Source organism: Hylaeus volcanicus, chromosome 7 (assembly GCF_026283585.1).
Source record: "Hylaeus volcanicus isolate JK05 chromosome 7, UHH_iyHylVolc1.0_haploid, whole genome shotgun sequence".
NCBI lineage: Eukaryota > Metazoa > Arthropoda > Insecta > Hymenoptera > Colletidae > Hylaeus > Hylaeus volcanicus.
In genome coordinates, this window is record NC_071982.1 from 10019166 (window position 1) to 10045398 (window position 26233).

The 26233-nt window shown below is 35.9% G+C and overlaps 2 protein-coding genes and 2 long non-coding RNA genes across 10 annotated transcripts; 2 read left to right on the forward strand and 2 right to left on the reverse strand.

Annotated features, from left to right (window-relative positions):
- Nucleotides 1–123: 123 nt before the first annotated feature.
- On the reverse strand, nt 124–26212 carry LOC128879314 (UDP-glucosyltransferase 2-like). 6 transcript variants are annotated; one of them, XM_054128338.1, is made up of 6 exons: nt 26123–26212; nt 23563–24201; nt 5891–6310; nt 4063–4294; nt 2967–3192; nt 124–2034 (listed from the first exon to the last, which is right to left on the reverse strand). In XM_054128338.1, the coding sequence occupies exons 2-6, from the start codon at nt 23959–23961 to the stop codon at nt 1755–1757; spliced, it is 1557 nt and encodes a 518-aa protein (XP_053984313.1). In that variant the 5' UTR covers nt 23962–24201; nt 26123–26212; the 3' UTR covers nt 124–1754. The 6 variants fall into 6 exon arrangements, with proteins under 6 accessions (XP_053984313.1, XP_053984314.1, XP_053984312.1 ...); XM_054128339.1 differs by having other exon boundaries at nt 23563–24188; nt 26123–26138; XM_054128337.1 differs by lacking the exon at nt 26123–26212 and adding an exon at nt 25948–26116 and having other exon boundaries at nt 23563–24188.
- Nucleotides 1911–7072, forward strand: LOC128879318 (uncharacterized). 2 transcript variants are annotated; one of them, XR_008457597.1, is made up of 4 exons: nt 1911–2050; nt 2449–2540; nt 5893–6049; nt 6113–7072. It is a non-coding gene; the product is annotated as an uncharacterized LOC128879318 (long non-coding RNA). The 2 variants fall into 2 exon arrangements; XR_008457598.1 differs by lacking the exon at nt 2449–2540.
- Nucleotides 8043–15789, forward strand: LOC128879317 (uncharacterized). The gene is made up of 4 exons (XR_008457596.1): nt 8043–8181; nt 8271–11082; nt 11180–11273; nt 11418–15789. It is a non-coding gene; the product is annotated as an uncharacterized LOC128879317 (long non-coding RNA).
- Nucleotides 24208–25877, reverse strand: LOC128879316 (uncharacterized). The gene is made up of 2 exons (XM_054128343.1): nt 25247–25877; nt 24208–25038 (listed from the first exon to the last, which is right to left on the reverse strand). The coding sequence occupies exons 1-2, from the start codon at nt 25455–25457 to the stop codon at nt 24554–24556; spliced, it is 696 nt and encodes a 231-aa protein (XP_053984318.1). The 5' UTR covers nt 25458–25877; the 3' UTR covers nt 24208–24553.
- Nucleotides 26213–26233: the final 21 nt, after the last annotated feature.

Here is a 26233-nt window from a genome sequence, read left to right on the forward strand (position 1 = left end):
TTTGCCTGTTTTATTCTTTTGTAAAGAAAGATGAGTGAGTTTAAAACATCTTTTCATTACTACTTTATTTCAAATGAAATAAAATGAATACTTGTATGAAACATGAGGTCCATAACAGTTATAACATTTTTTTGTTAATGCTTAACATGTGCATAATATTTATTTTTATAAAAAAGATTATTATTTAAAAGTCAAATAAAATTAATTGAAAGAATGTATAGTTATGTTCTTAATTAACCAGCCTTATTTTAGTAATAAATTGTGAGGCATTGCCTCTGCGAATAAAGACACTTTTACGATCAGGTGATTTCTGTATTGTGGACTGTGGATTTCGAAATGTTGTGAAGTATATGCAGAAACAAGGCTGTGTAATGGGTTTCTCTATATTATTAAAAGTTCATGATATTTTTGTGTCCACTGCAGGTATAATGTTTTAATGCTAGCATGTAAAGGAAATCGGAAGCAATTGACATCCGCAGAGGCAAATGCCTCACGATTTATTACTAAAATAAGTTTGGTAGTCGAAGCTGTACACAGTGCTATAGGACAAAAATATCATCTACTGCACCATAAAATGGACAACAAACTCTTACCGAGTGTTAGGTCGTTATGTCGAATAGCTTCATTTTTACATAACACTTTTGCAAAAAGACTAAATTCGGGCCCAGAACTTGCAGACTTCTGCAAACATCAACATCTAGGAATCATTCCGGACAGGATGTTATTGTTTAAACACTATGAGAAGAAATCAACCATCACCCATGAAAGATCAGGATCCCGTCCAGATGCAAGTTGTTTGAAAGAGGCGTGGGACAAAAAGCAAGCAGTATTTGAGCGAACCAGGTGACAGATATTCTAAATCTGGAATTCAGGACGTGACACATCACTTACCCATGAACGCCTTTGCTCAACTGACTCATATTTTAGGCTTATATAGTGACTCGCATTAATATCCGGACACCTTTTAAAACACAATTCCTTCTTTTGAAATTGGTCTGAGTGACTTGAACTTTTTTTTGAGAAGTTCATATCACATCTCATATGTACAAAAAATATTGTATTCCTAATATTGAATAAACATTTTGTTTTACATGTCCAAACATATATTCTGTTGCGAATATTAAATAATGACTGTATACCCAGATAGCACAGGGACGTCTTATGTACGTCCATGAGACGTCGGGTGCTGGACATTCCCAGAACGTTCTCTGTACGTCTATGAGACCTCCGGTGCTATCTGGGATAATAATATTGTAAATATTATTTTGTATTCGGAAAAAAGTGTTCTTTTCTACATATTGAATAAATATTTATTTTATGTTTAAAAAAAGTATTTTTTCTAAATCTAGAAAGTTCAGAGAGGACATCCGTAGGACGTACAAAATTTACGTCCCATGGACGTCTTAAGGACGTCTGGTGCTAGCTGGGAAGTTTTAACACTTTATCTACCGGGCTATTTAGAACCAGACTTTAATTCAAAAAAGAATTTTCTACAGTAGCATATGCCAATCTAGGCTGACAATAATTCCTCCATACTATTACTGAGTACATTGAAAGCCAAGTCTGTTTCCCAACACTAATCATTGTAAGTAGACAACCATCAATAACTAAATACTGCAATTAAAAAGCCTATAAATAGGCTCCCGGTAAATAAAGTGTTAAGTAAAATTTGAATAATGAGACTTATTTGTTAGAGTCTAAGGAAACGTTCAAAGAAATTCGATTGAAATCTCGGTGCATCAAGATGGAAGTGTTTATGAGACTTTCTTATTTTGCGACACTTGTCGAATTGGGTTTACTAATTTGTAAATGAATCGCAGCGCCGTTATCAGAACGACAATTGCCAGAAGCGCAACAAGTAGGAGGAACACGGCAACATCCACTAACGCCACCTGATACCATGTTAGATCCATGGCGGGTGATCTGAGTGCATCTGGACCGTGCTTGATGATGTATTCGATCCAGTAAATTGCAGTGTCCATGGCGCTCAAAGGTCGATCTACGAACTTGACAGATAACTTCTTCGCCGTTTCCCTGGAACGAAATTAACGTAAATTACGTAAATTAACGAAATTACGTGAATATATTCTAACACAGTTGCCTGACAGTTTTTTCTTTCTTTTCTTTCTGATAAACAGAAAGTGTAAAGTTAAAATTCTATTTTACACTTCGTTACTCCAAAACGAAGGTTTACTTTATAGATTTTAATTTCCAATTTGTATTTTTAATAATGGTACTTTGAATTTGTGTTTATGAAATTTGAATTCTCAATTTTTATTATCTAGTTTAGCATTTATAGCTTTTATGTACTTCCTATTTAATAATGTTCATTACGTTTATAATTGCAAATTCTATTTCCAATTTTAGAATTGCCAATTCTACTTTCAAGTCTATATGTATTTTTCAATCCCTGTTTGTAAGTTTTTTAATTCCACGATCTATTTGCAGGTACCAATTAGTCATGCGTTTGATCATTAACTAACAATGCTCAATTTGAGCAAAACTAATAAATAAGAACCTCTTGTTACGTTAAATATACAGTACGTAGAATATAATATTAGGTTGTCCCAAAAGTTTCTTCCATTTCATTAATAGGTAATACATACACAATATTTTATGTCTAATGTTACATTATTGAATTGCGTATGATTCATTTTGCTCCATTACTGTTGCAACATAAACATCTAAGAAATTAGGATGTCTATTTATATAAACACTGCCACACAAAATAACTGTGTGCAAGTCATGAAAGAAACTTTTGGGACAACCCAATATTATCTTGAATTAATATACTAATATAGAAATTTTGTTTTCTAAGTTCTAAACAGTTTTTAAATAACCTATAAATGAATAAAGTGTTAATTTAACGAAAAGCTATCATAGCAATGCACTCAAGATGGATGTTTACTTTCGCAGCACGATTCTAAAGTCTATTTGGAAAAAGTATAAAACGAGACTCAATTTACCGGTATATGGGATCGTATAGAATAGCATCCAGAGCATGATCCATTTTCTCCTGGGTTAGGGTGTTAAGGTCTAATCCTATTGCAATCTTGTTTCGAACATAGCTGTTGATATTGATAAATTGATCAGCAAACAGTGGTATACCGATCATTGGAACGCCATAGTGAATTGCTTCCTGGGTCCCCATAAGACCGCCATGAGTGATGAATGCTTTTATGTTTGGATGCTCTGCAAGAGTAGAATTATTTCAAAAAGTTCTCTCTTTCTATATACAGTGTGTTAAAAAAAAAAGCATTCAATATTTACATGGTGTATAGGGCACACTGTACTGAGTAAAAAAGCTTTAGTAAACATAAGTCCAAAGGTCAACCGTTTCTGAGATATAAACATTTTTGTTTGCTAGTATCATGATTGACTTACTTGCTTCCATCGCATGCGATGTTTATGTCAGTGTTTATAAATTGCGTTCTGAATGTTCCCATTCAAATGCCGACAATTTCGTCAATTTCGTGTACAGAAATGAGTGGTGGACACGTGGAAAATCTTCTAAAATATCGAAAACCCAGTAGTAAGTCAATTATGATACTAGCAAACAAAAATGTTTATATCTCAGAAACGGTTGACCTTTGGACCTATGTTTACTAAAGCTTTTTTACTCAGTACACTGTGCCCTATACACCATGTAAATATTGAATGCTTTTTTTTTTAACACACTGTATTTCTATAGTCTGTCGTCTTGTTTAGTGGACAAACTATTATTGCAATAATAGATGACGGATTAAAACATCCTTCAACGATTTATATGATAATTTTAATCAACCATTGATGTGAAAATAATTCTGAAAATACCATTGTCCGGTTAAAAAATGTATTAAACTCTGGCCTGTGTCATTATCCGTGCAAAATATTTATAATTACGAAAATACATATTAGAGAAATAATTAATTCTATGTAACGTCATCTTAGAAATCAATTTAACAAATTTAAGTTTATATCGAATTGCCACGCTTTGTATGTTTCGAAGAATTTTCAATTCAACTTCATTTATTTAATTCTTTTTTTCCTTCGTTTCCAATAATTTTAAAGAATGGTACTCACTCAGAACTTTGACCTGTGGAATCCATGGCAATGTATGAACGTTTTTCGGCAAGCCAGGCGGCAGTTCATTCGGATTCGGAATTTTCATCAGAACTCGAACGGGTGCTATCTTCCCAAGAGCATTGTAGAATATATTAAGATGTTTCTGTGGGAAGGATTCGATTTTCACCATCGAGCCAAATGTGAAGTAGATAAATCCATGGGTGCTTTCGTTCATCCAATTTTCAAGGCTCTGGAATAAGTTGTACCATTTAGTACGCATTTGGTATTAAAAAAATACCAAAAAATTAAGAAAATCAAAACAAAATTTATTTATACCGTTCCATTTGGCGTGGAATGCCCCATATACCCCTTTAATTAGTAAAAATGCAGTATAGAACAGAAAAAAAACTAGCTAATCACTTACAGATCAGGTGATGTAATGAAATATTCTGTGATAATATACAGGGTGTCCCAGAACTCCTGCAAGAACCGGAATTGGGTGGTAGCTGAGACGATTCTGAACAACAATTTCCTTTGCAAAAATGTCGGTGGAGGCTTCGTTTTTGAATTATTCACGAAAAACCACGGACCAATCACAGCGCCCGATTAGCGCGCACTCAGCCGCGAGAACATAGGCTCGTGCCAGGATTGGCGTAGCCAGCTGAGCGCGCGCTACTTGGGAGCTGTGATTGGTCCGTGGTTTTTCGTGAATAATTCAAAAACGAAGCCTCCACCGACATTTTCAAAGGAAATTGTTGTTCAGAATCGTCTCAGCTACCACCCAATTCCGGTTCTTGCAGGAGTTCTGGGACACCCTGTATAGGAAAGAAAACTGTTTGCATTTCTCAACTTTTGAATTCGGCCCTTTTGAGATACTAAGAATTGAGGTAGAGTGCTGACATTTTTAAGGAATTTCTTTTTAATTATTTCGAAGCATTACATTTTCAAACTGACCCTTTTAAGAATCACCCTAGTACTACATACAGGGTGTCACACCTAAACCCAGCCACCTGAATATTTCTTTCAAATGTGATTTCACTTACAAATGCTTTTTTTCCTATCGTATTATGTAGCTGACATTGAAACTCGTCCAGATTGGCCTCTCTATACCATTCGAATTGCATGTAAAATATTTTTTGAATCGTCACAATTGGAACCCATATTAAGGTAGTTTAGGTGTGATACCATTTGTAATAGAATTGTAAAAAAATATTTAAGAGAATTATTCAAAGGGGAATGAAACATTATCGAAAGTTCAGAGTTGGTCTCCTTAAAGACTCTTGTAAGTTGAAATTGTAGTGTACTTCTGCACGAAGGTTGAATTCTCTCACTTACAATATACAGGGTGTTCCAGAATTAGTGTAAGAACCGGAAATGGGTAGCTGAGACGATTCTGAACAACAATTTCCTTTGCAAAAATGTCGGTGGAGGCTTCGTTTCTGAATTATTAACGAAAAACCACCAACCAATCACAGCGCTCGAGCGCTCAGCTGGCTACGCCAATCCTGACTCGAGCCTATGTTCTTGCGGCTGAGCGCGCGCTACTCGAGCGCTGTGATTGGTCCGTGGTTTTTCGTTAATAATTCAAAAACGAAGCCTTCACCGACATTTTTGCAAAGGAAATTGTTGTTCAGAATCGTCTCAGCTACCTCCCATTTCCGGCTTCTACGGGAGTTTTGGGACACCCTGTAGATACATTGTAATAGAGATCGTAGAGCTGAAATTTCTAAGGAACTTTACTATAATTTCTTTACTTTATTATAATTTTAATAGAACTTTATTATAATTTCTAGCTTCTAAAATAAAACATAAACCTCAACAGAAACGAAACGTGGTGCGTACTTACAGGTGATAGTTCCACCCCCTCTTCCTGAATGTGCAATCCTCCGACTTCGATTAACGCGGGCGTCATGGCCCTTATACCGTTCATGGATATGTGAGAATTGGCAAGAATCATCGAGACGTTCCTCTCCAGCTCCCTAATGTCCGGTATACCGGGGCCAAGGTATTTCTTAATGATCTCGTTCTGCTTCTGCGTCATGTGATTGAAGTTCAATTTGTTGTACAGGTTGTGCACGAAATTGTACGTTCTTTGCCAGAAGTTCATACGGGACGAGTAGTCGAAGAGATTGTTTGGGAAGTATGCCAGGTTCTCGGGATTGGCGATTATGTCATTGGTCCATGGGTAGAGAGCCGACGAACTCACGCCCACTATGGGCACTTTCAATAGGTAGCCGAGCGCCGCGAAACAGTGAGCCCCAAATATCTGGAAATTATTTAAATGATCGTTGGATTAGTCGTTTGGTATAATTTCTACTGAATTTCGAGCACAATACTCCTTTAGCATATTATTTTTATTGCAACAAATGTGAAGGTTTCATTGAAATTGAAAATTGAATTAAGATTGGGCGATTCATAAATTAAAATTATTAAACGAGTATTAGACGGACGAAATCACAGATGTATAGTCGTTTTATGTATTGTAATTTGACCTGAATATCAAGTAGAACATTCCTTTGGAATCTTATTTTTACTGCAACAAATATGAAAGTTCGATCAAAATTGAAATTAATATTGAGATTAAATTTGAGTTTGGAATCAGCAGATTGAAAGAGGTTCAGGACGATGAAAATGAGAAATTACAGTAAATATATACTCGCAACGTCTCAACCTGATGGACATTACAATATATTCTATACACGAAGGTAGCCAACAAATTTCACTTATCGCCATTATATTAACCTTCCATGTTCTCAATCTGATCTCCATTACAAAGAATCTACATACATGTAGAATTTGGGATGATCGAGGATGGCGAATAAATTAGACACGTGAGAAACTTGTAAATATAATATAATTAATAATATAAAATTAAAAGGTATAAAAGAAAGTTGACGAAACACGCCCACACGTACAACTGTTCTGATTACTTCTGATCGAAACATGACCTTCCTTCATACATCTAACAGCACATGCTGCTAGAAACGTTATAAACCAATGAATAATTCGTCTAAAATCCAAGCAGATCTCATACCTCCATGATGATCAAGTCGTAAGGTGGGTCCTTTGGTGGGTCACGAACGAGCTTTTGTATCCCAGGGTCTGCTAAATACTCGCAGACGAGATTACCTGCTATTTCAGCCAAAAATTTAATCCCTGGTGCCTTTCCTTCTTTCCAGATTTCCTGGTAAGTGACGTTGTTCATGAAATTTATGTGAGTTTCAAACGTGACCAAGTCCGTGTAATTCGGGAACGGTTTCTTCAACGGAAGCGTGCCTATCACGTCCACCTGATGGCCCGTTTTGGCCAGATTCTTCATCAGAGATTCGAACATCACGAAGTGGCTCTTCGCATTGAACGGAAACACGCCCAATATTCGATATCCATGGCACGTTGATAATATTGTACAGAGGCAAATTATCGCTAGCAGCTTCATTCTTGATTCTTTTTTAATTTCACTTCACTTTAGAGTACGAGTAGATCGATTATTCGCGAGTGTACTCGATTGTTATTGTGACACTTAATCTTTGGCAATCGAAGTTCTTCTATTCCATAGAAAAATCGTACAATTTTTAAAATTTCACGATGTTCGTTTTATGCAATTTGATAAAGTCCAGGAGGAGTATAAATTGAAACGTGGCTCTCTGCAGTGAATTCGGAAAGCTGGAAGTTTTCTCTGTTTGTAAGTGTAAATGTCCCACAGTTAGAAAGAGAAAAGAAAAACTGTGGCACCCTATATATCTGCTACCTCTATCACTGTGCTTTTAGTAATGTGACTGTAAAATACATTAACACAAAAATGATATAAGGATGCCTTGGCAGACAGAACTTCACTTCGGAGATTATCGATTAGAATTCACGAATAAACGTCAATCAAGGGGAGGTTGATCGTTATGTACACATTTCTCGTCACTTTTCATGTGAAAACTTGACACAAATCTCTTTTGATTCCCACTGTAGGATCACTTATGACAATTCACCATTGGTAATAATTTTGGAGCGATGTTTGGAAAAGGAGAGAAATCAGAGCAGAGCGTGTTAATCGAATCCACTCGAGTTAGATGGTAAAAGATGCCGACAGCGGAACTTGGAATGATCGAGTAAACTTCAGGCATTTATTGGATTCATGGATCTATGGTAGGCAAGGCACATCGAGTCATACTGGCACCGTAATATTTAATACATAACGTAAAACGTAATCTAATAGTATGGTTTGATTGTCATAGATAAATCCTCCGTTACAATGGTCGTGTAGTGTGACAGTAGAAAAATGGTATCTAATCGTAATACTTGAAAATTTGTTATAGTTACAATATCTTGATTGGACGTCTCAACTAAACCTCTCACGCTTTCGAAACGTGATGAAATAATTTTTGGCAAAAAAATATAACCGACTTCGTAAAAACATTAAAATTGCACTAAAAAGTATGAAATAATTTCTATTTCCTTTATATTAAACAGGGACCATAACTGTTATAAGTAAAAAGAAAAAAAATCATGGTATAACAAGTATTGGAAATGGGTCATAGGTGAATAATAAAATACTGAATTTCTAGATAACTTTTGCTTTATTCACTAAATTGTCATGAGCAAATTCTGATCTTTTCTTAACGAGGAGCTGCACAAGACTGACCGATGAACGTTAAAAGAAAAACCGTAGAAAGAATTTCTAACTGCATACAGCGTAGTTTTAGCACATCTGTTTAGTTTTTAGTAAACTACAGGAAGTGTCCTCTCAGACACTTGAGAGGGTAGGCCACAGCCTAAACGAAAACTTTCTCTTTCGTTATTCTGCAGTGACAGATATAACGTTGTACATATATTTTCAGTACGTTTATTTTTGTAATAAAATGACATGTTGCTGTTTAGTAAATATTCCAACAACAAGTATTCGATCGACTAAAATCGTATTGATTACAAATAAGGATTATAAGTGACCGAAAATTTGTTCTCTTGTTGGTAAATGTTATCGTCGAGAGAAATTTATTTCGATCGCTCATAAGAGTTATCGATGAGAGAAATCTATTTCGATCGCTGATAACTGTTATCAATCAGAGAAGTTCATTTCGATTGCTTATAACAGTTATTGATAAAAGAAATTTTTAATAGTTATTAGTTTCTTTTTATTTCAATTTCAACGTATGACTTGCTAATTTCGGAACAACTTATATTGTCCAATTCATCGTCCGAGGCGTTCTCCTCGTTCTAATCCACTTCCATTACTCTTATAGAATTTTGCAGGAACATGTGAGCAGTCGCGTGGAGAATACCGTCATTTTGTAAATTTAAATTAAGTGGGTTTGCACCTGTGTGTTAAACAACTGTACATCCATATACGAGTGGAACAGAGTTGTCCATGAACAAAGACAGTTAACAAACGGATTTTGTGTTGTTCTTTTGGTCTGTTTATTCGTCTTGTCTTGCGAAACCTTCTTAATGATTTTCACAGACTTGCTCCATTCGAAAAAGAGTAAACAACTCAATAATTAAATAAGCAACCCAAATGAATTTTCTCATCAATAATGATGAGCAAGTGAACAAAAATTCAATCATCGATAACTGTTATGAGCCCATTGAGCTCTATCCTAATTGGAGTGTGAACTCCTGTAGGAAGAAGTAGAGGCGACGGAGGTCCGAGAGAAATGCAAAATGGGTGGTTCCGGTATTATCCTATAGCAAATTTATTTGTAGAGGGGGAACAAACGTACGCCGTAACATAACCTACTCGAGCATCGCTGAGTATTGTCGAGTGAGTTACTTTCAGATTCTTTTCCGCATAAAATTGGATAAATACAATTTAAATTGAATTGTCACAAATAATAAAATTTAGCTCTATACCAAATTGTATATATTTGTATGATCTAAATTATGGTATGTAAATTATGTATACTATTTCATTATTATGTCATTATTATTAATGTTTCTATCGTTTTATATATAAATAAAAAGGAAATAAAGTTCAAATCTGAACATAATTAATCTGTAAATAATTTCTAGAGTGCCGCGAAATTCAAACAAAGAGGAGTTTGTTCTCCCTCCACACATAAATTTGCTATAGGATAGTACCACCGGAACCACTCATCTTGCATCTCTCTCGCAGTTCACACTCCCGTTAGGATAGAGCTCAATGGTGGACACTTCCTTAATAACGAAAACGAATACTTAATACACTGAATGTATTTAGAATATGCGAAAGATTCTTTTTAAACAACTATCAGCTTCCGGAGTGTTTGATTTTTCTGAAATTACAGAGCCCGATCTTGAAATTTTATTTACTGGTTCGTACCAATTATCTCAATGCGTGTCATATTTAGCAGAATTAATGGACGACCAAAATAATATTAATGGCCTTAAGGGCGCGCAGGAGATAAACTGACGCCACCAACGGAGAGTAGGTGAATTGCTAGATAGTTTTTCCCGTTTCACAGGCACAATAATGAAAAAAAACATATAATAATTATGCATTTCGTAATCAGGGGAAGTACATCTATCGTCTCATTAAGCGTTTTGGAGAAAATTGAAAAAAAAAAATAAATTTCTTGCATTTAAACGTATTTTCAGCATGTTTCAATAGCGACATTGCAAAATCTGGCAGTATCGCCCACAGTGGAATTTTACAAGAAATAGTTTAAACAAAAAATCAGCCGGAAAGGTCGTTTTCTCGCTTCATAAAATGTAAATAACTGTTTGGAAAATTACAAATGTTTGACATCATTCTGTCTTTGTCTCTCCTCCGTTTGTTGTATCTCCCTCTCTGTCACAGCATCATTGGAGAGACAAGGATCTATCTATTCTTGTCCCAGAGCATCCTACTTTTTCCACAACTGTCGCTGAAGTCAACTCGGAGTTTTGCTCGAATCACGTCGCATTAGCAATAAAATCTATAGATGTTACATCTGACTACACACCAAATTCAATAGACTACAGAGCAGGGCCCCCAAGCTCCACTCTGGTGACCATGAAGCCCGATTTAATTCGGGCCCCGGGGTTTGGCGGCGCCAGTGTCACTCTTTTACGTCTATTAAGTTCATATTCTGTGTAAGTTTATTCTATGGTGTATGTACCCGGCAAAATTTGAACTCCATATATCCATATTTGGTCACTGAATATACGAACGTTTTCAATTGTTTCGAAGCTAACCGCACGATCGAACGCGATCGATAATTCAACGATTGGAACGATTGGATGGAATTCAACGATTTTACTAAAGACATGGACGATAAAAAATGGTAAATAATTTTTAAAGTATATTTAACAAATTTTTAATGAAAATATTTAATAAATTCTATTAATATTAATTAGCACCTGCTTGTATTCAGTATTATGTGTGTCATTTAGGAGGTGCTTCTATTAATTCTTCGTTACAATTACAGATTGTGTTGTCCAAAGGGGTCGACTCCAAGCAACCAGCAGGAAATGCTTTAAAGGTATTAAGTATTTTTTTTATTATATATTTATTATATATTGCATTTTTTATTATATACTTTTATTGTACATTTTTCCGTATTTTTATTATATATTGTATTTTTTTATTATATATTTTTTTTGTATACTTTATTGCATTTTTTGATTATATATTTTTATTGTACATTTTACCGTATTTTTACTGTATATTTCATTGTATTTTTATTATATATATTTTTTAAATATAGCGTATGTATATTTTTATTATATACATTTTTTATTGTATATTGTACTGTCTATTATTATTACATTTATGTATAATAAGTTTAATTTCATAAAGTTGGGCCTTTTTTTTCCTTCCTTTACTTTTTATTCAGTTTCATTTTAAAGCAGGTACAAATCCACATATATAGGACCATGCTGTTGTGTGTGTGGCTCACTGATTATGTTGTATGCGGTAGTAACGACACTGGCGCCGCCAAACCCCGGGGCCCGAATTAAATCGGGCTTCAATGCGACGTACGGTAGCTTGGCGGCCCAATTTAGACTTTTTATGTAGGGTTTAATAATAAATTGCAGCCAGTGTTGTAAAATGTTGATCGATCTTGATTACAAGATAAGTTGTCAAATCTGAATTGCCAGATACCTTGATTCATACAGAAAACTGTTTTTAATATAGATCCATATCACCAAAGTGTTTTGAATTTAAGCTTTTTATGTAGAGCTTGTGAAAATGAAAGGGGCTCACAGGATTAGAGATTAACAAATTACTGCCAGTAAAGTAAAATGTAGATGAACTTTGATTACAAGGTAAGTTGTCTAAATCTGAATTGCCAGGTACCTTTATTCATACAGAAAACTGTATTTAGTATAGATCCATACCACCAAAGTGTTTTGTATTTAGACTTTTTATGCAGAGCTTATACAAACAGACGGACCCACAGGTTTGGAGGTTATTCGTTAACAAATTGCAGCAACTGTTGTAAAATGCTTATCCATTTTCATTACAAGGTAAGTTGTCAAAATCTGAATTGTCAGGTATCTTCATTCGTACAGAATAGATCCATACCACTAAAGTGGTTTTAATTTAAACTTTTTATGTAGATCTTATAGAAATGGAGTCATTTTCTCATTTCATCATTAACATTAAAATTTCTTGCAGCAAGAAAAAAATTGCAGGTATATATAATTATTTATAAATTGAACGAATAAGTGTTTATAATTAATAAATTATATGAAATATATATATATTCGCTTTTGTCATCCCCTCTCTCTTTATTTTACTGTATTCAATTGAAAAGGAAAAATAATAATTTAGACTTCTTATGCAGAGTTTACAGAAATATCCATTTTATTTTTATAAATTTAAAATAGATTCTATATAATAAATGATTTGTAAAAAGAAGTGTAAAAAAGTAAAAAGTAAAAAAATTACGCCAAGTACATGAAAAAGTGGAGGACTCAAGGAGTTATCACTGAAAAATAGAAGATCCCCATAAAAAAAAAAACTACAAGAAATTAGAAAAAGATGTGAAATCGAAATAAGCTGCCAGATGATTTGCCTAGATTTCCGCGGCCTGGAAGGCAAATGCTTGGCGTGGCCAGACAAGGTCGAGGTGTCGATGAATAAGAATTATTTTAAAACGCAAAATAATGAAAGTGTACTCATATTGTCAGAGTTTTAAACTGACAATTTATCTGAAAGCTTGCGAGAGTAAAGGTATTGGTGTCGATGAATGACCTTAGAAATATTTTAAAACGCAATACAATGAAAGTGTACTCATAATATTGTCAGAGTTTTAAATTGTCAAATTACCTGACAGTCTGTAAAAACAGAAAGTATGGGTATTGATGATCTAAGAATGCCTTGCCTGGCCACGCCATGCATTTGCCTTCCAAGCCGCGGAAATCTGGGCAAATCATCTGGCAGCTTATTTCGATTTCACATCTTTTTCTAATTTCTTGTAGTTTTTTTTTTATGGGGATCTTCTATTTTTCAGTGATAACTCCTTGAGTCCTCCACTTTTTCATGTACTTGGCGTAATTTTTTTACTTTTTTGAAGTTTTTTAGACATATACACAATATACATTTCTATATACTCAAAGAGTAGTTCGGCAAACCGTCTGTAGCGGCTAGCTGTAAATGTTTGAAAAGACTTCGAACGTGCAAACGGCTAGCACGGTTTATGACACGAACCATAGCGGAACTATTTTTGAGAAAGCCGTTATAACGAATAGAGTTTTTGTAAAGCATGTACGTAGCTAGGGTTTGCCAACGGCCTCGATAGTTAAGCGCTAGTGTCATAAACCCTGAGTTTCTTCAAGGATCTTCGACGAGAGGTCTGGCGACCATCGGCTGGTCGCGCCACGGACCTAGGACCCTGGGAAATTCCGCTGCGTTGCCACCTTCTTCTGCAAACGCTACCCCCGCCAAATGGCACCCCCCAGACGGGCCACGGGCACCCTGATGAGGCACGCACAATTTGGCGGGTTTCTTGACGAGTCAGTCTTGGACGAGTCGCCCTGGGAGACATTCTCCCTAAATAAATAGAATTCTTCCAAAAATCTGTAATTAATTAAATCGAACACGCCCAAATCATCCCTTCACGTCCAAAATTTCAATTCGCACCTTTCCTCACTGCTATCACCCATTGACTATAGCGCTTGCGCACAACTGCTTACTCGTAACTTTGGCATGCGACATGTTGGTTACGGACTACACTATAACTTGAGCAGTCCATGGTCGAAGGGAATCACTCATCTTGCATCTCTCTCAGACCGTCTTCTCTCTCGCAGTTCACACACCAGTTAGGATAGAACTCAATGTATGAGCCATCGAAATGAACTTCTCTCGTTGATAACTTTTATGGACAATTGAAATAAATTTCTCTCGTCGATAATTGTTATGAGCGATCAAAATGAATTTCTTCCATAGATAACGCCCAAATAAAGGCCCAATTTTAGTTCCTCCGAGAGAATATTAAATCAAGTCTGGTAATTTTGAATATAGGTAATTTTATGTTGTGCCGCCTCCGAAAAGGTTGCATTGTATTTAATAGACTGTATTTAATAATTGAACCAAATTCATCAAGAGCTGGTGAGTAATAATACAGTTTAAATAGAAATTATTTCATACTTGTTGGATTTTCTCTTCTTTGAAAGAAAAAGTTCTCGTAATAAAAAAAACCATCTGTGCGCGTTTGGGTTTCATTCCTAGACACAAGTAAAGAGGGTGCAGCTGCGTCCCATCTTGGCTTGTTTAGACAGAGTATGGGACCGATAGGGTCTATGGTTCAGTAACGAAATTCTTCGTTACTGACCTCGTGTTGCATTCAGTCGAGCTGCTTCTTTCGAACTAAACAGACGTACTCTTCCGTGGTCTTCTAATAAAGTTTTAAAGTCAAGTTAAATAAAAGACTAACTCATTCATGCCACCGCCTATATTTCCAATAATACTTTTTACTGGATTTTGTCATACTTTTAAGCAATTATATCTAGAGTTGGCGAGTATTCACATAAATTAACTAGAAATTATTTCATAGTTTTCAGTGCAGTTTTAATCTTTATCGAATAACAGTTAATTGACCACAACAGTAGTTGCTATATTCTGAAAAGCGATAACGTCCGTTTCAACGATTTATGTTCATTGGCGTAGCCTTAATTATACTAAAGTGTTGCGATATGAGATAATCGTTAACGAGCAAAACATGCTAATGAAAAACATTTGTATTCAGAGTGCAACAAATAATTCAACCTATCAACATCTCAGGGTCTACCCCCATCGAGTGTAGATCAAATAATAATTTAAAATTTGTTGGCGTCGGTTTGAAACTGTGTTAAACAATGTAATTTAGTGCAAATGAATTCGTCTTGAAAAGTACTATCGCATGATCCACCAAAAATATATATGGTAATTATAGAGAACAGGTACATCCTCACCGATTTCTAGGATTTTTGAATATGTTGTAGAAATCAACATTTTGAACAACTTTTTCCTATACATATAACCGTCGCTCGGCCTTAGTTTCCGAGATATTTGCAAAATACCATTGCTACTACTACAATGAATATTGCGTATAGCAACGCGTCCGTGACAGCGTGTGTGTAAGCGTTGAGTCGTTGATTGTTTAGGCTCGGAATACACGTCCGCGTCTGTGAGTCTGTATGCGTTAGCTATCATTCGTCGGTCGGCTCGTGTTTCAATCTGTTTCGAACTCATTCATACATATGAAGTAGCGCATGATTTTTATTCGTACAGTAAAAGAATGGGGGTCCGGTGGCTAGCCCCCGGTCGTGAGAGCAACAACGAGTACTGCAGCGCACCACGCAGGTGTGTACATGGTTAGCCTGGGGGATGTTTATAGTTTAGCGGGGGGTCGAGGGGTCGCAGCCCCCCAGCATGCACATAGTTTTGAATTGAAGCTGAAAACTTTTTACAAAATTTAAAAAGCATACATCTCAAAACTATATGCATGCTGGCGGGCTGCCCCCCCGCCCCCTGCCAGGCGGGGGGCTGCGACCCCTCGACCCCCCGCTAAACTATAAACATCCCCCAGGCTACTCGTTGTTGCTCTCACGACCGGGGGCTAGCCACCGGACCCCCATTCTTTTACTGTACGAATAAAAATCATGCGCTACTTCATATGTATGAATGAGTTCGAAACAGATTGAAACACGAGCCGACCGACGAATGATAGCTAACGCATACAGACTCACAGACGCGGACGTGTATTCCGAGCCTAAACAATCAACGACTCAACGCTTACACACACGCTGTCACGGACGCGTTGCTATACGCAATATTCATTGTAGTAGTAGCAATGGTATTTTGCAAATATCTCGGAAACTAAGGCCGAGCGACGGTTATATGTATAGGAAAAAGTTGTTCAAAATGTTGATTTCTACAACATATTCAAAAATCCTAGAAATCGGTGAGGATGTACCTGTTCTCTATAATTACCATATATATTTTTGGTGGATCATGCGATAGTACTTTTCAAGACGAATTCATTTGCACTAAATTACATTGTTTAACACAGTTTCAAACCGACGCCAACAAATTTTAAATTATTATTTGATCTACACTCGATGGGGGTAGACCCTGAGATGTTGATAGGTTGAATTATTTGTTGCACTCTGAATACAAATGTTTTTCATTAGCATGTTTTGCTCGTTAACGATTATCTCATATCGCAACACTTTAGTATAATTAAGGCTACGCCAATGAACATAAATCGTTGAAACGGACGTTATCGCTTTTCAGAATATAGCAACTACTGTTGTGGTCAATTAACTGTTATTCGATAAAGATTAAAACTGCACTGAAAACTATGAAATAATTTCTAGTTAATTTATGTGAATACTCGCCAACTCTAGATATAATTGCTTAAAAGTATGACAAAATCCAGTAAAAAGTATTATTGGAAATATAGGCGGTGGCATGAATGAGTTAGTCTTTTATTTAACTTGACTTTAAAACTTTATTAGAAGACCACGGAAGAGTACGTCTGTTTAGTTCGAAAGAAGCAGCTCGACTGAATGCAACACGAGGTCAGTAACGAAGAATTTCGTTACTGAACCATAGACCCTATCGGTCCCATACTCTGTCTAAACAAGCCAAGATGGGACGCAGCTGCACCCTCTTTACTTGTGTCTAGGAATGAAACCCAAACGCGCACAGATGGTTTTTTTTATTACGAGAACTTTTTCTTTCAAAGAAGAGAAAATCCAACAAGTATGAAATAATTTCTATTTAAACTGTATTATTACTCACCAGCTCTTGATGAATTTGGTTCAATTATTAAATACAGTCTATTAAATACAATGCAACCTTTTCGGAGGCGGCACAACATAAAATTACCTATATTCAAAATTACCAGACTTGATTTAATATTCTCTCGGAGGAACTAAAATTGGGCCTTTATTTGGGCGTTATCTATGGAAGAAATTCATTTTGATCGCTCATAACAATTATCGACGAGAGAAATTTATTTCAATTGTCCATAAAAGTTATCAACGAGAGAAGTTCATTTCGATGGCTCATACATTGAGTTCTATCCTAACTGGTGTGTGAACTGCGAGAGAGAAGACGGTCTGAGAGAGATGCAAGATGAGTGATTCCCTTCGACCATGGACTGCTCAAGTTATAGTGTAGTCCGTAACCAACATGTCGCATGCCAAAGTTACGAGTAAGCAGTTGTGCGCAAGCGCTATAGTCAATGGGTGATAGCAGTGAGGAAAGGTGCGAATTGAAATTTTGGACGTGAAGGGATGATTTGGGCGTGTTCGATTTAATTAATTACAGATTTTTGGAAGAATTCTATTTATTTAGGGAGAATGTCTCCCAGGGCGACTCGTCCAAGACTGACTCGTCAAGAAACCCGCCAAATTGTGCGTGCCTCATCAGGGTGCCCGTGGCCCGTCTGGGGGGGTGCCATTTGGCGGGGGTAGCGTTTGCAGAAGAAGGTGGCAACGCAGCGGAATTTCCCAGGGTCCTAGGTCCGTGGCGCGACCAGCCGATGGTCGCCTGACCTCTCATCGAAGACCCTTGAAGAAACTCAGGCTTTATGACACTAGCGCCTAACTATCGAGGGCGTTGGCAAATCCTAGCTACGTACATGCTTTACAAAAACTCTATTCGTTATAACGGCTTTCTCAAAAATAGTTCCGCTATGGTTCGTGTCATAAACCGTGCTAGCCGTTTGCACGTTCGAAGTCTTTTCAAACATTTACAGCTAGCCGCTACAGACGGTTTGCCGAACTACTCTTTGAGTATATAGAAATGTATATTGTGTATATGTCTAAAAAACTTCAAAAAAGTAAAAAAATTACGCCAAGTACATGAAAAAGTGGAGGACTCAAGGAGTTATCACTGAAAAATAGAAGATCCCCATAAAAAAAAAACTACAAGAAATTAGAAAAAGATGTGAAATCGAAATAAGCTGCCAGATGATTTGCCCAGATTTCCGCGGCTTGGAAGGCAAATGCATGGCGTGGCCAGGCAAGGCATTCTTAGATCATCAATACCCATACTTTCTGTTTTTACAGACTGTCAGGTAATTTGACAATTTAAAACTCTGACAATATTATGAGTACACTTTCATTGTATTGCGTTTTAAAATATTTCTAAGGTCATTCATCGACACCAATACCTTTACTCTCGCAAGCTTTCAGATAAATTGTCAGTTTAAAACTCTGACAATATGAGTACACTTTCATTATTTTGCGTTTTAAAATAATTCTTATTCATCGACACCTCGACCTTGTCTGGCCACGCCAAGCATTTGCCTTCCAGGCCGCGGAAATCTAGGCAAATCATCTGGCAGCTTATTTCGATTTCACATCTTTTTCTAATTTCTTGTAGTTTTTTTTTTTATGGGGATCTTCTATTTTTCAGTGATAACTCCTTGAGTCCTCCACTTTTTCATGTACTTGGCGTAATTTTTTTACTTTTTACTTTTTTACACTTCTTTTTACAAATCATTTATTATATAGAATCTATTTTAAATTTATAAAAATAAAATGGATATTTCTGTAAACTCTGCATAAGAAGTCTAAATTATTATTTTTCCTTTTCAATTGAATACAGTAAAATAAAGAGAGAGGGGATGACAAAAGCGAATATATATATATTTCATATAATTTATTAATTATAAACACTTATTCGTTCAATTTATAAATAATTATATATACCTGCAATTTTTTTCTTGCTGCAAGAAATTTTAATGTTAATGATGAAATGAGAAAATGACTCCATTTCTATAAGATCTACATAAAAAGTTTAAATTAAAACCACTTTAGTGGTATGGATCTATTCTGTACGAATGAAGATACCTGACAATTCAGATTTTGACAACTTACCTTGTAATGAAAATGGATAAGCATTTTACAACAGTTGCTGCAATTTGTTAACGAATAACCTCCAAACCTGTGGGTCCGTCTGTTTGTATAAGCTCTGCATAAAAAGTCTAAATACAAAACACTTTGGTGGTATGGATCTATACTAAATACAGTTTTCTGTATGAATAAAGGTACCTGGCAATTCAGATTTAGACAACTTACCTTGTAATCAAAGTTCATCTACATTTTACTTTACTGGCAGTAATTTGTTAATCTCTAATCCTGTGAGCCCCTTTCATTTTCACAAGCTCTACATAAAAAGCTTAAATTCAAAACACTTTGGTGATATGGATCTATATTAAAAACAGTTTTCTGTATGAATCAAGGTATCTGGCAATTCAGATTTGACAACTTATCTTGTAATCAAGATCGATCAACATTTTACAACACTGGCTGCAATTTATTATTAAACCCTACATAAAAAGTCTAAATTGGGCCGCCAAGCTACCGTACGTCGCATTGAAGCCCGATTTAATTCGGGCCCCGGGGTTTGGCGGCGCCAGTGTCGTTACTACCGCATACAACATAATCAGTGAGCCACACACACAACAGCATGGTCCTATATATGTGGATTTGTACCTGCTTTAAAATGAAACTGAATAAAAAGTAAAGGAAGGAAAAAAAAGGCCCAACTTTATGAAATTAAACTTATTATACATAAATGTAATAATAATAGACAGTACAATATACAATAAAAAATGTATATAATAAAAATATACATACGCTATATTTAAAAAATATATATAATAAAAATACAATGAAATATACAGTAAAAATACGGTAAAATGTACAATAAAAATATATAATCAAAAAATGCAATAAAGTATACAAAAAAAATATATAATAAAAAAATACAATATATAATAAAAATACGGAAAAATGTACAATAAAAGTATATAATAAAAAATGCAATATATAATAAATATATAATTAAAAAAATACTTAATACCTTTAAAGCATTTCCTGCTGGTTGCTTGGAGTCGACCCTTTTGGACAACACAATCTGTAATTGTAACGAAGAATTAATAGAAGCACCTCCTAAATGACACACATAATACTGAATACCTGTCATAACTAAAAGAAGGAATGCAATAGAAGATAATATTATTGTAAGGTAATACACTAACCTCTGGATGAACCAGGATGTCCCACGCTGTCCTGAAGTCTCACATTGTTCTGGCATCCAATGGTGAGCACGGGTTGATCTATATTAACCAAATTATATAACATTGTATATACATTAAATGTTGGAGGTCTTCTCATTTACATGTAGTGTATAAATGTTATGTTTATATATTATTTTATCATATGTATATGTATAGAGATCAAAAACTTAGGTTCTTCTTCTTCTTCAATTTCCATCCCAGTTTCCTCCTGTGGCTTGACAGATGCAGCAGGTGCTAATTAATATTAATAGAATTTATTAAATATTTTCATTAAAAATTTGTTAAATATACTTTAAAAATTATTTACCATTTTTTATCGTCCATGTCTTTAGTAAAATCGTTGAATTCCATCCAATCGTTCCAATCGTTGAATTATCGATCGCGTTCGATCGTGCGGTTAGCTTCGAAACAATTGAAAACGTTCGTATATTCAGTGACCAAATATGGATATATGGAGTTCAAATTTTGCCGGGTACATACACCATAGAATAAACTTACACAGAATATGAACTTAATAGACGTAAAAGAGTGACACTGGCGCCGCCAAACCCCGGGGCCCGAATTAAATCGGGCTTCATGGTCACCAGAGTGGAGCTTGGGGGCCCTGCTCTGTAGTCTATTGAATTTGGTGTGTAGTCAGATGTAACATCTATAGATTTTATTGCTAATGCGACGTGATTCGAGCAAAACTCCGAGTTGACTTCAGCGACAGTTGTGGAAAAAGTAGGATGCTCTGGGACAAGAATAGATAGATCCTTGTCTCTCCAATGATGCTGTGACAGAGAGGGAGATACAACAAACGGAGGAGAGACAAAGACAGAATGATGTCAAACATTTGTAATTTTCCAAACAGTTATTTACATTTTATGAAGCGAGAAAACGACCTTTCCGGCTGATTTTTTGTTTAAACTATTTCTTGTAAAATTCCACTGTGGGCGATACTGCCAGATTTTGCAATGTCGCTATTGAAACATGCTGAAAATACGTTTAAATGCAAGAAATTTATTTTTTTTTTTCAATTTTCTCCAAAACGCTTAATGAGACGATAGATGTACTTCCCCTGATTACGAAATGCATAATTATTATATGTTTTTTTTCATTATTGTGCCTGTGAAACGGGAAAAACTATCTAGCAATTCACCTACTCTCCGTTGGTGGCGTCAGTTTATCTCCTGCGCGCCCTTAAGGCCATTAATATTATTTTGGTCGTCCATTAATTCTGCTAAATATGACACGCATTGAGATAATTGGTACGAACCAGTAAATAAAATTTCAAGATCGGGCTCTGTAATTTCAGAAAAATCAAACACTCCGGAAGCTGATAGTTGTTTAAAAAGAATCTTTCGCATATTCTAAATACATTCAGTGTATTAAGTATTCGTTTTCGTTATTAAGGAAGTGTCCACCATTGAGCTCTATCCTAACGGGAGTGTGAACTGCGAGAGAGATGCAAGATGAGTGGTTCCGGTGGTACTATCCTATAGCAAATTTATGTGTGGAGGGAGAACAAACTCCTCTTTGTTTGAATTTCGCGGCACTCTAGAAATTATTTACAGATTAATTATGTTCAGATTTGAACTTTATTTCCTTTTTATTTATATATAAAACGATAGAAACATTAATAATAATGACATAATAATGAAATAGTATACATAATTTACATACCATAATTTAGATCATACAAATATATACAATTTGGTATAGAGCTAAATTTTATTATTTGTGACAATTCAATTTAAATTGTATTTATCCAATTTTATGCGGAAAAGAATCTGAAAGTAACTCACTCGACAATACTCAGCGATGCTCGAGTAGGTTATGTTACGGCGTACGTTTGTTCCCCCTCTACAAATAAATTTGCTATAGGATAATACCGGAACCACCTATTTTGCATTTCTCTCGGACCTCCGTCGCCTCTACTTCTTCCTACAGGAGTTCACACTCCAGTTAGGATAGAGCTCAATGGTGTCCAGATATTTTTGAACGGAGGTGTACATAGGAGGACATTTTCTCCATAAGGTAAAATGATGGCTTATTAACAATAGCAATAAACAAAAATGTAAGGCTATTAATCTTCCCTATCTTTCTTTTGTATAACTAAATAAGCTTGAAATGTTTAAATAAAAACAAAAAATTTCCTTAACGAAGCCTCGGACAACATTTTCGCTAAGGAAAAAGTTGTTTTAAATCACCTCCTGAACCACCCCTTTCAAGGACCTCCAACATTTTTCGGACACACTGTATTTATAATGAAAAACTTACATTTAGAATCATCGAGTCTATCATTTAGACAAATTTTTTCAGTAGACATAGAGGGTACGAATACTTATAGGACTGACTGTATAATTTAAATGTGAGCTTAACAGAGAACCTTGTCGTCATAACACGCAATATTTTATATTTCAATAAAAATTTAGAAACTTCACAGCAGAACATATTCACATACTAAACGATACAAACATTCAACATTATAAGTCATAATCACCGGGTATAATTTTTTAATTTTCTGTAACTGTAGTTACCAAATCTATAGATTCTGTTAGAGGTAATCCTATTGTTATCAATTTCTTTATGGCCTCGGGTAACATCTGGAAATGGCTCTGAATAAATGTTAAATTTTACTGATTAACTTGGAAAATGGAGATTAACTGCGGCGTGACTCTGTCTGTTTACACATCATATCATCGACTTTGTTTTGTCTCTCACTGTATGTTAATACAGTACTTACCAAATCGAAATTAGAACACGGTGTCGATCGTACCTGATCAATCTTTTAGGCACATCTATCTTATTTATTCTAGCGGACCATTAAATAATCGGATATGCATTTATGCAAAAAATATGCACAATATGCAAAAAATATGCAACATATGCTATATGGAAAATAAAAAATATATTTTTGGAATCATCTAATCATGACATAAATTTCTGTCCAGTTCCCATTCGTCTACCTATTTTCTATAAAAATATACATTTGTATAAAGATCCGCAGTCTAATTATAACGTTACAACATTCAATAAATCTATCAAGATATAAAAGAAAAACTACCTCAATAATGATTAAGTCGTAGGGTGAATCCTTGGACGGGTTGCGTACAAACTTCTGTATCCCTGGATCGCCTAAATATTCGCAGGCTGAGTTTCCTAACTCAGAAATAATGGAACTTCCCTGCTGTTGCACTATCGTACTTATCAAGTCGAAAGACATGTTGTTCGTCAAGTTGCTTTGCGACTTTATCGTGACCAAGTCCGTGTAATTCGGGAAAGGTTTCTTCAATGGCCACTGGCTTATCACGTCCACCTGATGACCCCTTTTGCCGAGATTCTTCATCAGATGTTCGAACATTATGAAGTGGCTCTTCCCATTGAATGCAAATACGCCCAATATTCGATATCCATGGCACGTCGATAACATTGTCCAGAGGAAAATTATCGCTAGCAGCTTCATTCTTGATTCTTCCTTAATTTCACTTCACTTTAGAGTACGAGTAGATCGATTATTCACGAGTGTACTCGATTGTTATTGTGACACTTAATCTTTGGCAATCGAAGTTCTTCTATTCGATAGAAAAATCGTACAATTTTTAAAATTTCACGATGTTCGTTTTATGCAATTTGATAAAGTCCAGGAGGAGTATAAATTGAAACGTGGCTCTCTGCAGTGAATTCGGAAAGCTGGAAGTTTTCTCTGTTTGTAAGTGTAAATGTCCCACAGTTAGAAAGAAAAAAGAAAAACTGTGGCACCCTATACAAGGTGTCCCAAAAATGTTGGAGGTCCTTGAAAGAGGTGGTTCGGGGGAGGGGGGGTGATTTGAAACAACTTTTTCCTTAGCGAAAATGTTGTCCGAAGCTTCGTTAAGGAGATATTAAGGGCTCTCCCGAGTTTGTCGCTTGGAAAATGAAGCAAGTTTCGGGATTTTTTTCAAAGTACTTCATCTTACGATTCCAAGTTTTAAGCGTTTATTAAATACCATTCAAACACTTTGTGTCTCCAATGCCAGGCGCGTACAGCACACCTTCCTCTTCCTCGTAGAATTTGTTTAAAGCCATGTTTGTAGTCGTCCGAGCAGTTCGAGCTTCTTTTGACGCTTCGCGATGCCTTTTCTCTCCAAGTAAGATTCTCTTATCGTCTTGAGCATCAGCAAACCTTTGATTTCTGAGCCAATTATTATTCCCATTGTATTAATGGTTTTCAAAATTGACTGGTAACCATCATTAAATATTCCGCTTGCTAGATAAGCTGCTATTTTCACCGTTTTTGCTCCTGAATAGACATGCTTTGGGGCGAAGTGCCAAAGCAAACCGTTAAAACTTTCATTATTGTTCTGTGTATTTCTGCCTAAACATCGCTCTAATAACTCATTTCGTGATAAATCTGTATAAATAGGTTTTATAACCTGCTGTACAAGATCAGTAAGTGGTGGATCGTGAGTATAATTTTTCAGCGTTCCTTCTGCTTCGACGCGGCGCCACGAACACCAGCTGTCGGCTCCGATTGGACGATAATCGTGTTGGGGCGCTGTATCTGTAGAGCATATATGAAAATATGTTGCCCAAATTGCATTCTGCATTTCTTCGACAGAATTTGTATTTCGCGTAATCGCGACTTTTTCTTCCTATTCCTTTATGTTTTTTCTTTTCAGATTTCAAGCGGGATCCCATTCTTTTTTTTAAGTGTAAGACACATTCCAATTTCTTGACATCTACATCATACGGATTCAAGTCCACAATACCTTTAAATGTTTTGCTGTCACCGTTGCCGATGTAACGGGTATACAGGGCTCCATAACGTTCCATCGATCGACCAAACATTTCTTTTATCCCATCTACCTCCATCTTCCCGGCAGATCCTTCATCATTCACGGTACATTGGTCTTGATGCTTCGTTTTCCATTTTTCATACTCGTCCTCGTCGTCAATTTTCTTCTTCCACGTTTCACACATCTTACAATAAGTGTTTTTTACGACTAAATCTATAATTTTATTACTATATTTTCTAATAAGCGTTGCAACGCCGATTAGGGAAGAAAATCCTCTTTTAATAGCTCACAGCGTTGCCAAATTTCCGAATTCAGCTATAATACTTTAGGAATATGTTCTTAAGATATTGAACTCTTAAGAAATGCAATAAAAAAAGAAATCGATTTTTCGAACCCGTCAAACTAGGGAGACCCCTTAACGGAAAACCTCGACCAATCAGAGCGCGAGTATCCCGGTGGAGCGGCCGCGGTAGCGTATGAGCGCGGCCGCCTAGCGCGTAGCCTCCGCCCCAACGACATCCTCGCGCTCTAATTAGTCAGTGTTTTCCGTTAATATCTCCTCAACGAAGCCTCGGACAACATTTTCGCTAAGGAAAAAGTTGTTTCAAATCACCTCCCGAACCACCCCTTTCAAGGACCTCCAATATTTTTGGGATACCCTGTATATCTGATACCTCTGTCTCTGTGCTTTTAGTAATGCATCTTTAAAATACATTAACACAAAAATGATATAAGGATGCCTTGGTAGATAGAGCAGGGTAGGGTAATTCTTTCTCTTTTTAGTTAGGTCTGATTCTCCTATTCTATCTATAATATCTCTATGTTCTTGCTTCTTTAGTCACACTTCACCTTCGTGTTCAAGTTGTTGACTATTCACTAGTGATTTTGAAGTGAACCGCAAAGCGGTTTCCTTTCATCGCCAAATGGAACTTATCAAATCAAAAATAATTGCTGTACGTG

Bases quoted from the DNA above. Each gene is read 5' to 3' on its own strand.
- LOC128879314 (XM_054128335.1), bottom strand. From the start codon at position 7,480: ATGAAGCTGCTAGCGATAATTTGCCTCTGTACAATATTATCAACGTGC. The intron at 4,295-5,890 runs GTAAGTACGCAC...AACTTATTCCAG, and splicing joins AGGGGGTGGAACTATCACCT to AGCCTTGAAAATTGGATGAA. The intron at 3,193-4,062 runs GTGAGTACCATT...CTACTCTTGCAG, and splicing joins TCCACAGGTCAAAGTTCTGA to AGCATCCAAACATAAAAGCA.
- LOC128879316 (XM_054128343.1), bottom strand. From the start codon at position 25,457: ATGTGTGAAACGTGGAAGAAGAAAATTGACGACGAGGACGAGTATGAA. The intron at 25,039-25,246 runs GTATTGTGGACT...TATGCTCTACAG, and splicing joins TGACAGCAAAACATTTAAAG to ATACAGCGCCCCAACACGAT.